Source organism: Salmo salar, chromosome ssa14 (assembly GCF_905237065.1).
Source record: "Salmo salar chromosome ssa14, Ssal_v3.1, whole genome shotgun sequence".
NCBI classification, from domain to species: domain Eukaryota; kingdom Metazoa; phylum Chordata; class Actinopteri; order Salmoniformes; family Salmonidae; genus Salmo; species Salmo salar.
This window is the reverse complement of record NC_059455.1, coordinates 34,645,797-34,663,124: the sequence shown is the minus strand read 5'-3', so window position 1 is coordinate 34,663,124 and position 17,328 is coordinate 34,645,797. Positions and strand designations below refer to the sequence as shown.

General features: G+C 43.3%; 2 protein-coding genes across 4 annotated transcripts in view; both read left to right on the top strand.

Annotated features, from left to right (window-relative positions):
* Positions 1-1,999: 1,999 nt before the first annotated feature.
* Positions 2,000-12,611, top strand: LOC106569364 (DDB1- and CUL4-associated factor 8). Its single transcript, XM_014140671.2, has 13 exons — positions 2,000-2,072; positions 2,911-2,981; positions 3,143-3,232; positions 3,526-4,154; positions 4,329-4,469; positions 4,774-4,868; positions 5,039-5,149; positions 5,243-5,373; positions 5,620-5,727; positions 5,882-6,012; positions 6,190-6,309; positions 6,441-6,557; positions 9,677-12,611. Exons 2-13 carry the CDS (start codon positions 2,945-2,947, stop codon positions 9,782-9,784), a joined length of 1,818 nt encoding a protein of 605 aa, XP_013996146.1. The 5' UTR covers positions 2,000-2,072; positions 2,911-2,944; the 3' UTR covers positions 9,785-12,611.
* Positions 12,612-13,253: 642 nt separating this feature from the next.
* LOC106569366 (complement factor B) overlaps positions 13,254-17,328 on the top strand; it is a 43,567-nt gene continuing 39,492 nt past the window's right edge. For 2 of the 3 annotated variants that reach the window (XM_014140674.2, XM_045694263.1), the window contains exons 1-2: positions 13,254-13,458; positions 13,776-13,979. In XM_014140674.2, coding sequence (XP_013996149.1) covers positions 13,401-13,458; positions 13,776-13,979 — 262 coding nt within the window. In that variant the 5' untranslated portion in view covers positions 13,254-13,400. The remainder of the gene's footprint in view (positions 13,459-13,775; positions 13,980-17,328) is intronic. The other variant, XM_045694265.1, reaches the window with a different exon arrangement.

Here is a 17,328-nt window from a genome sequence, read left to right as displayed (position 1 = left end):
TGTCCAAAGAAGGGCCGGAAGTATACAGAATGGTGTCGTCTGCGTAGAGGTGGATCAGAGAATCAGAGAATCAGAATCAGCAGCAAGAGCGACATCATTGATGTATACAGAGAAGAGAGTCGGCCCGAGAATTGAACCTTGTGTCAGTGTGAAGGGACCATTTCAGGTCGAGGAACTTGAAACTTTTGACCCTCTCCACTGCGGCCCCATCGATGTGGATGGGGGCGTGCTCTCTCTGCTGTCTCCTGTAGTCCACGATCAGCTCCTTAGTTTTGTTGACGTTGAGGGAGAGGTTATTTTCGTGGCATCGCTCAGCCAGGGCTCTCATCTCCTCCCTCTCGTCGTTGTTGGTAATTAGGCCTACCATTGTTGTGTCGTCAGCAAACTTGACGATGGAGCTGGAGACGTGCGTGGCCATGCAGTCATGGGTGAACAGGGAGTACAGTAGGGGGCTAAGCAGGCACCCCTGTGGGGTCTCTGTGTTGAGGATCAGCGTGGCGGAGGTGTTGTTGCCTACCTTCACACCCTGGGGTCAGCCGTCAGGTAGTCTAGGACCCAGTAGCACAGGGAGGGATTCCGACCCAGAGCTCTGAGCTTAATGATAAGCTGGAGGGCACTATGATGTTGAATGCTATTCTTACATAGGTACCCCCCACCCCCCCATCCCTTCTGTAATTTCCTTCAAAGGTACACACGCAGTTCACAGAATGCAATTGATTTATTCAGCCACTCGAGGTCGCCCTTGACCTGTTTACAACAGAAAGGAGAAGCTCAGAGTCCCGTTCCACCTAACCACCACTCTCATTGAGCGGATTTGATTAAGCTGACTCGGGTTATACAAAGCCATGGCCTCACGTGAACGGGCAAAGCTGGTGAAGCTGGTGTGGAAGGTTCACCCTGCACAAATCGAACAGCAATCTGTCATGTTGTCAACAAGGTAGCATGATGCATCATTCAGAAATGTACAACACCTCTTTTCCATAAAATCCTAACCTTTTCCTAACCTCAACCTAATTATCCTATCCTGCTAAGTTAATAATCCTACCCTGCTGTGTTAGTTATTCTAACCTGCTATGTAAAATCCTTTCAGACACAACCGTAGATGCCATTAGTTACCGAGAAACCATCAGTGTCACCACACATGTTCCAGAATGCAATCACTTCACCCGATGCAAACTACACCCAACCCAGTGCCCGGGTGAGATTAATCGAATACCCTCAATCTTCTCCGCCGCCTTAGACTGTTAATTTAAAGGTTGGTGGTTTGAAACCACCCAGGCCCGAAAGCTTTAGTTATTCAATTGTAATAATAAATGACATAACAATTGATAGGGTATAATTGGTATGTGGTTTAATCAATCATGCGTATAAGATGCCATTTTGAGTGTCCTACAGGTGGGAAACAATTTTCACCTAACTTCACTTTTTTACATTGTAATGGGAATTTTAATGTTTGTTCCTTTTCTTATAACTAATTTCTGTGTTCTATTCATGTGCTGTTCTATAAACCAATTTCTGTGTTCATGCAAGTGGCTGACTGAATGAATCCTCCCTATCAGTAGCTGCAATTTGGCAGTACGCCCAGACCTTGTTTTGAGAATGAAAGATATCTCAGTTTCAAGGTCTCAGCTTAGAGAGAAGCCTCTTGAGCTATTGGTCTGCCACATGTTATGAACCTGTATTGGTCGGACACATGAATTAAACAAAATGGTCATACTTAATTAATTATGCTAAATCATGCAAATATAGCTTGTCTGTTATAGCCATATATAAGGCAACTGCTGGGACTGCCCAGGGAGAGCTCCTGATTGACATGTGTACTATGGTGCATTGAGTTGGTTGGAACCTCTCCAGCGCGCTGACAAATAAACAATGATTCATTTCAGATTTACTTTGAGTGTCCCTGTGTAAGAATTTCCACAACAACGTATTCACAATATTTACATTAGATGACACGGTTCATTATTTATACACAGACCCACATTTCCGGCGAAAGAAATCCTTCGCCGGAAAAGGAATGACCGAAAACAGAAGCTGAACCGTCAAAACATAAACAGAGCTAGCACACACTCGTGAGCGCACGTAGGCTTTAATTTGACTGTTTCTTTTTGACACGCATTCTTCATGTCGTGTGTTTTTACTCCAAGATTTTATATCCAAGGTGCTATAGTTAGCTAAGTAACGTTAGTATAGTAGGTTGAAGACAATAAATCTGCGCCTAAGATTAGAACAAACGACGTACTGTTGCTAGCTACGCTCGTCGGGCCTACGACTTGTAGTTAGAGGTAACAGCTTTAGCTAGCAAGCCAGCCATTGCTGTTTACTTCTTTTAACTGGCGTGAAATTGGTCAAACTCCTGAACAAAGTTGAACTAAATGTACCAAAATGTGTACATTTGCTAATCCAATCAACTAACAGAATAGGTAGTTAACATTATCTCTACAGCAGAATGGACATGGTGGCCAGTCAGCTGTTTTGACTTTTGTTAAATGTCAGTGTTGCTGCAGCAGCTAGCTAAGATTAGTTTGACAGCTAACGTTAGCTAGCTAACTTACTTCCAATTCCAAACTACAGGCTGCAAGTCCTATGTTGGCTAACTAGAGACTGGCAGCTAGTTTCATGTGTTACTGTGCACTCGATTTAATTTAGTTGCTGATATGTTAGCTAACTTGGTTGGCTAGTTTGCAAGATTTCCAATCATACCGTGACTTGAGAACATAATTTGTTAATCAGTCACAGCTAGCTGACTTGTTGAGTGACATGTCTTGCTACCTTGCTTTAACGAAGGCCATGTCAGTTGTTTGGACATATTGCAATTATTGGCAATATATATATTTATTATTATTATTAGGAGTCTTCAAAAGCAGCCGGCAGACTAATTCATTTGACCCTGCCTCGGTTTCATTCCAGGCTCTCCTCCAATCCACACGAAGAGAGAAGCAGGATGGCTGAGGCAGATGGTAAAGCCAGTGAGCTTAATGGTGAGGGATCACGTAGCCCTCACTGATCACCCAGGCCTCACTGTTGGCCGACTGGGAATACGAACATACATTGTTGTTGAACTACTACTAGTAAGCCACGCTACCAGAGCTAGCTATGTAAGACTAATGTGAATGTGTCGCCAACTCTGTGTGTTTGTCAGGTGGGTCTGAGGAGCCAGATCCAGGAGAGGACCAGCGTGGGGAGGGAGATGCTTCCACAGCCACAGAGGGGCAGTCTGGCTCTCAAGCAGGTAATCATAGACTCACACCAGAGGGACAGTCTGGCTCTCAAGCAGGTAATCATAGACTCACACCAGAGGGACAGTCTGGCTCTCAAGCAGTTAATCATAGACTCAAACCAGTGTAGTATAAGAGGACTGTTGCTGTCATAGTCCAACATGTAGCCACAACACACAGGACACCATGACTTTGACATTATACACTCTACAAACTATTTGTTTTACAGTGGATAAGTTTCCTCCCTGCTTCTTGACAGTAGCACTTTTTTTGTCAATGTGTGACAACTTCCTCATCTTTCCCTCAGCTCCCAAAAAGGCAGGAGACAGCGCTAAGGACAAGCCAATGCCAGATGCAGAGGGTGAGAGGGTGCCTGGCGAGGGAGAGGAGGAGGAAGACACGGACAGTATGGACGGCAGCGGCCTCTACTCCCTGAACGAGGAAGGGGAGCGAGATGGTGAGGGGGGTAGAAGAGAGAGAGTGAAGGAGAGAGATGCAGTTAAGAGGGCCGCCAGAAAGAGGAACCGCCCGAGCGATGGCACCGCTCACCACTCCTCCAGCTCTGAATTGGAGGAGGAGGAGGAGGAAGAGCAAGAAGAAGAAGACGAGCAGGCCATGGACGTCTGGCTGGGGGCGGAGCTGCGTGATCTTGGCAGGCCATCATGGCGGGCGGTGCCCTCCCTGCGGTTGAGGGAGATTGGCCGTGGCTCGCACCAGTTTGTGAGACGTGTGTGTGGCGCGCGGGGGCTGGTCCAGAGGCTGGAGCTACAAGGGCGCCTGGAGAGACATACCGGCTGTGTGAACACCCTGCACTTCAACCCCTCAGGCACACGCCTGGCCTCTGGCAGTGATGACCTACGAGTGGTGGTGTGGGACTGGGCACGTCGTCGGGCTGAGCTGGAGTTTGACAGTGGGCATAAGAGCAATGTTTTTCAGGTGAGGAGGAGAGCACAATCAAGCTAGGCGAGGGTGAGACCGTAGAAAGGATGGGAATAATTATGGTGTTATTGATAACCATTGAGAAACCATGTGAAAAATAGGAAAAGAAAGCTAGAAATACGGTTCAGGACCTTTTGAGAGATGTTGAAATGTACCTTTCTTTCTCCAAAGGCCAAGTTTCTTCCCCACAGTGGAGACTCAACTCTGGCCATGTGTGCCCGTGATGGTCAGATCAGAGTGGCTGAGCTCTCTGCCATGCAACGCTGCAAGAACACCAAGAGAGTGGCTCAGCATAAAGGGGCAGCACACAAGGTATGGAGACCGTGTGTATACCACACAAGGTATGGAGACCGTGTGTATACCACACAAGGTATGGAGACCGTGTGTATACCACACAAGGTATGGAGACCGTGTGTATACCACACAAGGTATGGTTGTATCGAGTTAATGAGTCTGGCTACTGGTCTTACTGGCCCGACTTTGGCGGCGTCTCAAACAACACCCTTTCCTTCATACCTTGGGGAATGGGTTGTCATTTAAGATGCGGCCGTTGTAAGCCTTTTTAGCTGAAAGCTGAGTTGATTTAAGTGTGTTGTGTCTACTCTGTGTGTGTCAGCTGGCCCTGGAGCCAGACTCTCCCTGCTGTTTTCTGTCGGCTGGGGAGGATGCCGTGGTGTTTGGCATCGACCTTCGCCTCGACCGGCCTGCCAAGTGAGTGACATCACGTCTGTCTGATATGCAATTGTTAACGCCATTACTGCAAGATCACCTGGACGTTACTGGTGATCTGACCAGTCTGGGAAAAACTTAAGTCCCAATGTAGAACATAAGTCTTTTAACCCTTTTTCTACTATTTGTTTCCTCTTTTCCTTTTCTCTCAGTAAACTGGTGGTGGTGAAGGAGGGGGATAAGAAAGTGGGGTTGTATACCATCTTTGTGAACCCTGTCAACACACATCACTTTGCTGTGGGAGGGAGAGATCAGTATGTCAGGTTAGACTCAAATCCCTCTTGTGTCCGTAAAGCAGAGGAAGTGCATTGTCTTGGATTCTCTCTCTTACCTCTCCTCACCTTCTATCTCTGTAGGATCTATGATCAGAGGAAGATAAATGAGAATGATAATAATGGCGTACTGAAGAAGTTCTGTCCATCTCACCTGGTGTCCAGCGAGTCCAAAACTAACATTACCTGCTTACTGTACAGTCACGATGGAACAGGTAAAACACAAGGACTCAAGCACACTTTTATTCGAAGTCGGAGTTCCTCTGACTCTTGCTGTTATGACTGTCCTCATGTTTGTCCTCCCCATCAGTGACCAGGGATAGAAATGCCATGAATAGAGCAGAGGTGATTCCTTATTCTACATATGAGAGGAATGTTTGTTCTACATAGAAATAGCTTATCTGTACGTTCCAAAATGTTGCGTCCAGCTGAATGCGCCCCATGTCTGTCTATCTCTTCAGAGCTCCTGACTAGTTACAATGATGAGGACATCTACTTGTTTGACTCCAGCCACAGTGATGGTGCAGATTACTGCAGGCGATACAAGGGCCATCGCAACAACGCTACAGGTACTGGGTTAAAAGGGGAATGAATGATTATGAACTAGTCAATTATAAGTAACATGAACACTGGTGTTTTACCATGCTATAACTGTGACTTCCAGTATAATACTCTCTCGCTGTCTCTTTCCCTTCCCCTCTATTCTATTTTTCCATCTCACAGTGAAGGGGGTTAACTTCTATGGTCCTAGCAGTGAGTTTGTGATCAGTGGCAGCGATTGTGGACACATCTACCTGTGGGACAAGGTCTCAGCTTGCATAGTCCAGTTCATGGAGGGAGACAGAGGAGGAGTGGTGAGAGGGAGAGATGGTGTGTGGGTGGGAAGATGTATGATGGCCAAAGGAAATGGCTTGATAATGGGCAGGTGCAAGTAAAACCCTTAAATGAAATTGAACAGTATCAGTTTCACAGTTTTATGCTCACTCACTAATCTGTCTCTCATTTGACTTTATCTCAACCTCTTCTCCTAGGTGAACTGCCTGGAGCCCCACCCTCACCTCCCAGGTCTGGCCACCAGTGGTCTGGATCATGATGTGAAACTTTGGGCCCCCACTGCCGAGAACCCCACAGGGCTCAAGGGCCTCAAAGACGTACGGTGGTTCATACCATTGATTCCACACACACAAACCTCAACATATCCCAAACATCCCACGGCATATAGGCTTGGATTCTGCATACCAAAGCTGTGAGTTTTGATGTGACTGGTGTTGTGGTCGTTCAGGTGATGAAGAAGAACAAGCGTGAGCGTGACGAGGACACTGTTCGACATGGAGATCAGTACGACACACAGCTCCTGTGGTTCCTCATGAGACACATGAGAAACAGACGGTCCCAGAGGGTGAGTGGAACACACCATAACACTGCAAGGGGTGTGTATGCTAGAGCCAGACCGATATAGGATTTTTGGATCCGATTTTAGTGGAAATGTTTACCGATAACTGATCTATTTTTCTTAATATCACTGGATAGCACAAAATATGATTTTATTTTTTAATGGAAAAACTGTTACTCTAGTGAAAGGAGGATGAACTGCACTGATTCCAGCAAAAAATGAGCCTCTGAAGACTGAGCTGCCTCATGCTATCCAGCTGGAAAACGACATACCCATACATTGACAATGTGTACTATCTAGCTTCAGTATGTGTTAATCGATTGTAGGGCAGTAGCTACTGAATTCTGTTGTCACTTGAAAGGAAAAGCATAAATCAAGCGCTACTTTGAACCTGATATGTTTTTGTAGTGTCTCTGAAAACATTTGAATGACAGAGCTTGAGGATTACCCTTCGCAAAGAGCAAATATTTCACAGGCTTCACTAAAGGGTTGTAACGTTAACACTACTACAGAATTCAACGTTCTTAGCACGGCACTTGCTTTACATTTGGGCATAGCATCCATTGTTTGTCACGACGCCAACACCCTACTATTACATGTAACCGTATATGGCCAGTGCTAATTTTGGTCAGTTTGAGCTGACAAGCTTCTATCCTCTCAGCATTGACTAGAAGCAGTAACAGTTAGTTCACAGTTGTTCACTCTGACTGGTGTAGTTGTGTTGGCTGATAGTGTCCTGTCTTGCTGTAGCGCTCCAAGGCATGATCGCCTTATAGCCATGTAAAGTGTCCTCTCCTGGACAAATAATACTAACACATTTTTTTAAGTCTAATTCTGTAAGTGTTTTCTCTTTCTTATATCACTCCTTTTAGGTGGATTTGATATCAGTCAACCGATTAATCGGTCGACCTCTAGTACTTATAGTTGATTCTGGGTTGTCATTTATGAGCAACACTAAAATTGGTTCTTGGTTGTAAGCGGTGAAGAGGGTAGGGGACCTAAAGAAATAAGGTTGGTTAACAGGTCTATCAGTCTGCCCAAAATCTACATTAAGGAGGACAGATTTAGGCGTGTTGATAAAGATGTTATCAACGAGGGGTTTAGCGGAAAACAGTGGAAGCTGTCTGTTCAATGTCTAGAAAGGAAAAGGGCTAATCCCTCACACTTATTAGAAAACCGATCTCTCGCCTCAGAGTTGACATGGATTGGAGTCACTGCATTCTGAATTCAGTGAATTCACGCACATGTTTACCATCTGTACTTGGGCGTTGTCATGGGTCCTAACCAATGATGTGTATAAACCCTGGATGACTGACAGGGGGCGCTGTATTAAAGCCACAGGGCTGCCGTCTTGGCGGCACTCAATCGTTTTTGACATGTTTGTTCTACTTCAGACACCTTAATTAATGCATACATTTAAAATATATTGTGAGCTAAACATAAAAAATCAATCATTTTCCTGAAGGTATTTTTTATTTTTTTGTACTAATGTTACTGTTCTCACTACAACAACAAAAATAAATACATGTAATTTTGTCCTTAACATTTAATTGAAATAGTGTAGAATTCCATTCTTTCCCTTGGAGGACTGCTCATACTAGGGAGTGCCAATATGGCCAACCGGCACCTTCAATACAGAATCAGCAATTCAGGGTTTATATATGTCATTGGTCCTACCTCGACAAATTCTGACAGAGGGAACTTTGAGTGCTGAATGCAGGTTGACTACGAGGACCGTACCCTCAAGTTTTACGAACAAGATTAAAAGAACACACACAACCATTAATTATTTTATGCCTAACCAATACGATTCTGAGTCTACCTAAAATGCAGTTCACCCCGCTGGAACTCTTTCTGAGTTGCTTTGTAAAGGGTCTGTAACTGGTTAAAATGGGCAGCAAACTATGCAGCTTTTGCCTCTTTAGGGACATCTTGCGTCATCTGGCCAATGGTCTCTTAAGTCGTTCCTGAGAGGCTATACCCCTGCAAGAGTTGCTTGTACACATAAAAGAGCTTGTTGGCTCTGGGAAATACATATACAAAATGATGAATGGTTCTGCATTGGGTCTGTACTGTAAATACAAAGGGCTTTATGGGCTTGGAAAAGGTGTGCCCCAATTATATTGGGTGGCAGTAAGAAATCACTAATTGAGTTCCAGTCAGATGGTTGAAATCAAAAAGGGAAATTAGATCAATGTTAATAACTAAGACTCATATGGTATGCGTAGAGATTAGTGTTCACTTAAAGTCTACGCCTACAGACTGGGAAAAGAGTGGGTTATTAACCATATGGGTTAACCTTATCTGACCTGGGGCAAATTGGGTGACAAGTGGTGGTTGTGTACTCTGTGACGCATAGGTTTTGATCACTAACAATGCTAATATGGTCCTGAAACAAAAACAGTACGCCTTACTTAAAGAGCAGGGCACTTTCAGACATAATAGTGTTAGATTTTCACCTAATGTAATTGTCAATCTAAATGATGGCTCAAGATCAACTTACACTAGTATGGGCAATTGAGGTTGAGCAGTGTCATTTGCTAGCAGAAAACCATTAGCAATACCAGTGGACCTCGAATATTACTTGGGTAAAACAATGTAACACCTAATTCAAAGAGAAGGTTATCAAAATTCACAGCTTATCACTTTCTATTAGAACATTTTAATTATGACTTGGTCTACTGTGGTCTCTGTGGTCTCGGCGAGGGAGTTTTTCACTCAATTAGCAAGGGGACTGAAACGTTATCATTGGTAGGATCACACCACACGGGAAAACGTTTAAATAATAGCGTTAGCTCATTCATCACCAAAGCAACAATTTGATTTGTTATAGCAAGCCAAATCTTATGCAGTTTACAGACACAAAAATGATTAAGGATGACTAACTTCTAGGGTAAAACCTTAACACGTCACAAGAAAATGTAATGAGCCTACACTCTGGTAGGTGAGTGGCTGAGACGGGGAGGGAGGATCCTCCTCTGCACCACCCAGCACGTCTCTTCCAGTAATCAAACCAGTGCATCTCTCTCTCCAGGAGTATCTACAGGGACTTTTGTGTTGAGTATTCTGTCTCTCTTTCTCCCGCTTTATTTCTTTCCCTCTTTTTTTCCCTCTCTCTTTCCTAGACACGTCGGGAGGGTGCAGAGGGAGACACTGATGAGTCATGGAGCTCTCCAGATTCCTCTGATGAAGAGGATGGAGGGCCAGACCACGTCCAGTGCATGTCCTCCTGAGCCAAAGAGATAAAGCCAGCCAGCCACACACACACACACACACTGCATTGCCCTAGTATTGATGCATATATGCAGGCACTATTGGCTCACACATGAACACTGGGAGACCATGAAGTAACAGTAAAAAGGTACACACACACACAGACATACAAACAACTGAGAGGGAGGGTGACTAGTATAGACAGACACAAAACCTCACTTCTAATCAGACAGGGAGTGATTGTAGACAGTTGTGTTCATGCACAGTCTGAGGGGAGGGGGCTGATACACTCTCAACCCTGATTTTGTTCTAACCTGTGTTCTAGGGAGGCTGATAAGTGCTCACATCCTTACACAACCAGTTAGACTCATCTAAACCCACATGTATGCTCTGCCAAGCCAGAGAACACAAGAACTTCAACATCACACACATCTCACAATCAGTTGGCCGTCATCTGCAATGCACACGTTACTCCACTCTCTTTCCCCTCTACTTTTCTGTTGGGGGATTTGAAGAGAGGGGGGAAAGAAAGGGGTTGATGTACATTCTGACCTTTTGATCAACCCTAAAATGTGATTCACTCCATTTTTTTTTTTTTTTTTCAAGGGCCAAACCAGAGCCCCTAACAACCTCTAGGGTTAGCCTCAGAACATCCGCATGTGGTCAATCAGCTTAGCCTGCAGATGGCTCATACCTGGTGACTGCATCCCTTATATTCTGCTGTGTTTTTTCACTCTCCCTCAGCCCAATGCCTTCCAACATCCCCCCCACCTCCCACGCTACTGAGTGCACTTTAATCAGGGATGTTTGGGTTTCTTAGACAAAGTATGCGCTGGGGGGGCCAACCATGCATTGTTATGAAACATTGGCTATGTTGACTCCCCAGAACACCTCAGTAAAGTAAAGGTGCGTTGTAAAATGAGACAGGTATTTGACTAGTTGTTTAGTTTGGGATATGCACTTAGCAGGAGTGTCTTGAACAGAGCTCCAGCTGAAAGATTCCCTTTCCTTCCACCAACTTAACCCCCTCCCTCCTTTACACTCCTGGACGAGCACCCTGACCTAAGCCTCTACCTCCCTAAAAGCCTTCCCACGCTGTACGTCAAAATCTGTATTTTACCATTATTACATGTCACACTGTGCGATGTTACCAAATTAAAATCTTGATATCAACCCGGCCAGATTGTACAATTTGCTTCAGTTCTGTCGTCACGTTCTGCGATTGGCTATTGCAACTGCAGCAGTGTATTTGATCTGTGCATGTACCAGCAGCGCAAGCCTCCCAAGCCAATTCGGAGAAAATTAAAGTATGCATCTTAGAAATAGTTTTCACATACAAACGTATATATGTCTGAACTCAGAATCAAATAGGCTTCCCAAAAATAACATGGTCGTTGTGGTGGAACCTTTATTTTGATTGGCGATTTTGTGCATTTATCAAAATCCCATCAAGTAGCCTGGTTTCAGATGTCATGTAAACAAGATTATTAGGGAAATCGTTTTTGCAAAGCATGTAAATGTTTAAATCAAACTATTATATTAATCTGACTTAATGTGTGCATAATCAGTGTCAGCCATGTTCTTATTAGTCGTTACAGCAGCCACACAACACGATAAAGGCCCAACATTTCTGACACGGCTAGAACTTTGTCGAAGCCATAGACCCTGTAACACTGAATGACCCAAGATGCCCGACAATTGTTTACGACCTAAGGATTTCACCACCATGTGGATATTTTGGCTGTGATTGCAATATTGTGGCATAAGACGGCTGAAATCGTAGTCTGTGCGAGCCTTAACCCATCTTTCTCTGAGAGTACACGTTATTGAGCTGGAGGGCTCCTGAGGAACACCTGAATGGTCTCATTGTATATACACAGTAAATCCTAAAGGATTCTCATCTTTTCTGTTTGAGGAACCCTGAATATACCTACATCCATGGCTCATGCCAGCTGTCAGTCTCTGCCAGAGTTCAGACTCCGTAAAGGAGAAGCGGGTGTTTGATCAGTCTCTGCAGATCAAAGCATCTGGGTAGCAGTGTTGATCTTGGATCTGTTCATATAATCTTATTCATTATGATCTGAAACTGATCCTGGATCCGCACTCTTACTTTAAGATGCTTTGTGGATACGGCCCAGATTTAGAGACGGCTGTTTGGCTCTCTTTGTGACCTTTGTGGGATTTAAGAAGCCGTTCCTCAATCTGTATTTGAGGCCATCTACCCTGTCAGACCTTCCGGGGGGACAGGAGGAGGGAGGATCGATCTGCTTGCCAGTTGTTTTTGTTTGAGAGCGATAAAGTCCAGCTTTTTCTCTTTTTGTATGAGATTATAAAAGTTTGATGAATTCATGTACATATATTAAAACTGTATAGAAATAATCTTTAGCAATGTTTGACTTAAGAAAATGTAAAAATATTTGATTGGTGTTGATGCAGAGGTTTATATTCTATATGAGGACGAAGTACTTTTAAAATGAAGATACAAGGATGGCTTTAGTTTGTCTTCTGTAAATGGCATCCCCAATTGTTACAGTATATCGGTAGGATTCAGTTAAACAATGAATCAAGTTTGGTTCCTTCTCATTTACAATTTTCTCTGTCCCGCTGGCTGTTTTTATTTGTTCTTGTGTATATATATATTTCGGCTTTTGATCAATGATTTATCCCACTGCTGCCTAATATTGTGTTCTACCGGTTCAGTTGGAAACATGTATGATTTGTGCAATAAACAGAAGACTGTCCCTTGTTATTTTGACATTGGTTGTTTTTAACTTGTTCAGGCATCAGGCTCTGTTATCCAACAACTGAAGACACTTTTATAAAGATTCTTTTAATGTATGATTTTAATGAGTTATATTGTTTTCATTCTGTCCTTGTTTATTACTTATTTTGTTTTATGATGTGAAGCACTGTTACTTCTTTTGAAAAGCACTGTATAAATGAAGTTAACTAGGAAGGAACTAAATTATTTAGAGCGAAACGGTAGATAATTTCATTAAAATGCTTACGTTACACATGATTGTATAGTGGCTTTTGCCTAAGCTTGCCCGAGGTATGGGGAACCAAACAAGTATGGATATATGATAGACCAGCTGGCTTCCAGTAAAGTTAGTCTGTGTGCTTTAGCCATTTCTTCTAACTTCTGTTATTTGTTGAACAGTGGAGGAGTTGCCTAATGCACAAACTGATCTGGCTAGTGGGCTAGAGACTACCCACATACTTGCTCAAATAAAAATCCACACACCCTTCAGCAAACCACTGGCTCTTTCTTGTCAGTAAGATAAAGACACAAATGAAGAAAATATTTGAATCAATATCTTCTTCACTGATGAATACCTGGGAGACTATGTTGGCAAATAACTATGGGTCATTACCTTGTCTCAGAGCTCTCCTTTTCCTGTAAAAGCAAATCAATGAGTGATGGGTCCGAGCCAAAGTCAAGTTTATTGCTGTGTGTGTATGTTTAACAGTGGCCTAGTTAAACAGTGACCGCATTATTGATATAATAGTGTTTGCTACCTTTTCGATTCTCAGCATAAAATCTCAGGCTCCATATTTATGCCCACAAATAACGCACATTCCCAAATGCTCAACTCTAAACCTTGTCTCAATTACTGCAACTCTTAAGACACAGGGATGGGACCTGAAATATTGACTTTGATATACTCCTTAATTCTCTGCCTTGTCTGCACTGGTAAGTCCTTGGTATATGTTTGTATTTATGTTAGGCTGTCTTACTCCTTAAGGTGTTGAGCAATATAATCATACTTTGATCGAAAATAAAAGTATAGCAATAGTGTGTATATGACTATTAGTAAAGGCAAGAGTGACAGTTGTTTTTTTCCTGAATCCTAGCTTTGCCTCAGACCTCTACAGAGCCATAGATACTTGCCTTTATGCTGTACCTATAATGTTATGTTCAAACTATCTTGCACACTTCTGCCAATTACACAAGCACTCTCTCTCTCTCTCTCTCTCTCTCTCTCTCTCTCTCTTTCTCTCTCTCTGTAGTCTCGTCTGGAGTTTCTGTCTGCAGTACTGATGGCATGTCAATTCGAGGAGGGGAGTACAGTCTCTCAAATGGATCAAATGTGGGCAGTGAGCTGTTGTACCACTGTCCTGATGGTTATTACCCTTACCCCAAACGTATGCACAGATGTCTGGGCCATAATCGCTGGTCCCCAAGCCCCAGTCGACGAGGCAGTGAGTGCAGGGGTATGGTGAATATATATGCAATTTGGATAACTTAATTCTGTACTCAGATCTTTCTGCTGTTCAAGATAACACACAACGTTGCACCTCCACCCCTGAGGGTCTTTGACAACCATCCCCAAAAGGTCCACCACCCTTGCCCAATCTGCCTTCTCATTCAAAGCAACAAAGAAATGGAATGGCCTTCCCTCCTCTCTGAAAGCGTGTAGTAGCTTCCAAGCCTTTCTTGTCTGAGGCAAAAAATGGTACATTCTAATCAGACATGCTCACATTGATCTAAACCTAAAAGGTCACTGACTTGTTTTTATGCAACAGAAGACACATTAAAACCAGACGACTCACTGGACAGACGTTTTACATTTTCAAATAAAATGTTTGTACCTCCAATAAGAATGTTATGCTCGGTTTAGAAATGCAACAATGGTATGGTTAATTAAGACAGAAATAAAAGTAGGGAGGTTGGTCGGGGAGGATGGTTGGGCGTGTACTGCGACCGTCTAGCAATCCAAAGGTTGCATGTTCGAGTCTCGTTGGGGACAACTAACAATTTAGCTAACCCTTCCCCTAGCCCAGGTTTTCCAAACTCGGTCCTGAGGACCTCAAGGGGTGCACATTTTATCATCAAGTTTTCATTGTTTTAATCAGCTGTGTAGTGCTAGGGCAAAAACCAAAATGTGCACCCCTTGGGGTCCCCAGGACCAAGTTTGGTGAACTTAACCCTAACCCTTATTCTAACCTTAACCCAATTCATATAACCTGCTATGTAAAATCTCCGTGCCTTTGTTATTAGTTCTCCTTAACCTTAAATTGTCCTTGTAATTCTCATTTATGACTCCACAAGCAGCCGGGTCTCAGAGAAAGACGTAAAATATTATACATCCTCCAAGACTCGAAGATGTATGATAGGTGGGGTCATCCAAGTAAAGGCCCTTTCTCACCAAGTCCATTATTTTCTTCAACTCATATTAGGAAGGTGTGCCTAATGTTTTGTGTATGTGTACAGTGGGTGAAAAAAGTATTTGATCCCCTGCTGATTTTGTACGTTTGCCCACTTACAAAGAAATGATCAGTCTGTCATTTTAATGGTAGGTTTATATGAACAGTGAGAGACAGAATAACAACAAAAAAAAACAACAGAAAACCGCATGTCAAAAATTGATTTGCATTTTAATGAGGGAAATAAGTATTTGACCCCTCTGCAAAACATGACTTAGTACTTGGTGGCAAAACCCTTGTTGGCAATCACAGAGGTCAGACGTTTCTTGTAGTTGGCCACCAAGTTTGCACACATCTCAGGAGGGATTTTGTCCCACTCCTCTTTGCAGATCTTCTCCAAGTCATTAAGGTTTCGATGCTGACGTTTGGCAACTCGAACCTTCAGCTCCCTCCACAGATTTTCTATGGGATTAAGGTCTGGAGACTGGCTAGGCCACTCCAGGACCTTAATGTGCTTCTTCTTGAGCCACTCCTTTGTTGCCTTGGCCGTGTGTTTTGAGTCATTGTCATGCTGGAATACCCATCCACGACCCATTTTCAATGCCCTGGCTGAGGGAAGGAGGTTCTCACCCAAGATTTGACAGTACATGGCCCCGTCAAATGATGCGGTGAAGTTGTACGGTCCCCTTAGCAGAAAAACACCCCCAAAGCATAATGTTTCCACCTCCATGTTTGACGGTGGAGATGGTGTTCTTGGGGTCATAGGCAGCATTCCTCTTCCTCCAAACACGGCGAGTTGAGTTGATGCCAAAGAGCTCCATTTTGGTCTCATCTGACCACAACACTTTCACCAGTTGTCCTCTGAATCATTCAGATGTTCACTGGCAAACTTCAGACGGGCATGTATATGTATTCTTGAGCAGGGGGACCTTGCGGGCGCTGCAGGATTTCAGTCCTTCACGGCGTAGTGTGTTACCAATTGTTTTCTTGGTGACTATGGTCCCAGCTGCCTTGAGATCATTGACAAGATCCTCCCGTGTGTTCTGGGCTGATTCCTCACCGTTCTCATGCTCATTGCAACTCCACTAGGTGAGATCTTGCATGGAGCCCCAGGCCGAGGGATATTGACAGTTCTTTTGTGTTTCTTCCATTTGTGAATAATCACACCAAATGTTGTCACCTTCTCACCAAGCTGCTTGGCGATGGTCTTGAAGCCCATTCCAGCCTTGTGTAGGTCTAGAATCTTGTCCCTGACATCCCTGGAGAGCTCTTTGGTCTTGGCCATGGTGGAGAGTTTGGAATATGATTGATTGATTGCTTCTGTGGACAGGTTTCTTTTATACAGGTAACAAGCTCGTTACCTGTATAAAAGACACCTGGGAGCCAGAAATCTTTCTGATTGAGAGGGGGTCAAATACTTATTTCCCTCATTAAAATTCAAATCAATTATTAAATTTTTGACATGCGTTTTTCTCAATATTTTTGTTGTTATTCTGTCTCTCACTGTTCAAATAAACCTACCATTAAAATTATCGACTGATCATTTCTTTGTCAGTGGGCAAACGTACAAAATCAGCAGGGGATCAAATACTTTTTTGCCCCACTGTATATTAGCCTATAGGCCTGCTAAAGTGAATCTTTGGCGACCACCTGTGCTATAGGCAATCCTAAAAGACAGACAAAAAAGTATCCGCTGGAGTTTACCCTTATGAATAAGTGGTTGCACTGATTTAGATAAAGCACCCAACCAATTAAAATGTTAAAATGTCAAAATAACCACCCATTTCTTCACTAAAATGTAATAACGGCTGATCATTAGGCTATGGGCAGTGCTGATCATTAGGCTATGGACAAGTTGCATGCCTGTATTTCTTTTTTTTTAAATGGTTGTCAATTCATCTTCATATAGTCTATATCACGGCTTTGATGGAAACTTTTAGGTGGGTGGGTTTGTGTACGAGTTCGCAAATTTTCTATGTCCATTCAGAAAGTTTCCTAAAATAGGCCTAGCTTGTCTAGACTTCATCTCTTTAATCAGATCGAAATAAAATTATAGGCAGCAGCAAGTGGAATGATAGTCAGCATATATGTTCGAGGAATGACGACTGGTGGCAGTTTTGCATTTCCTCTCTTATTTAATGGGGTGCAACTGAATGAAAACGTAGCCTTTCATGATTCATCCTACAGTATAGAATGAATGGCCTATCAGAACTTTTTTTTACAGTAGTATATGATTTTTCTCTCATTACTGCGTCCTCTCTAGCCACTTTGAACAACATATTGCCACTGAGAATGAACGCAGCAGTGTTGGTGACGTTCTGCGAATTTGTCTGAGAAGTGGAGTGAAAAACTCCTAGGACTTGGTGTGAATGGTATAGTGCATCAAAATCGGAATCTGTATTCTTTCAGAATTTGA

What these genes read in the sequence shown, in the direction of transcription:
- LOC106569364 (XM_014140671.2), top strand. Translation starts at nt 2,945, where the DNA reads ATGGCTGAGGCAGATGGTAAAGCCAGTGAGCTTAATG. An exon ending in AGGGAGACAGAGGAGGAGTG is followed by an intron (nt 6,013 to 6,189) that starts GTGAGAGGGAGA and finishes CTCTTCTCCTAG; the next exon opens with GTGAACTGCCTGGAGCCCCA. An exon ending in GAAACAGACGGTCCCAGAGG is followed by an intron (nt 6,558 to 9,676) that starts GTGAGTGGAACA and finishes TCTCTTTCCTAG; the next exon opens with ACACGTCGGGAGGGTGCAGA.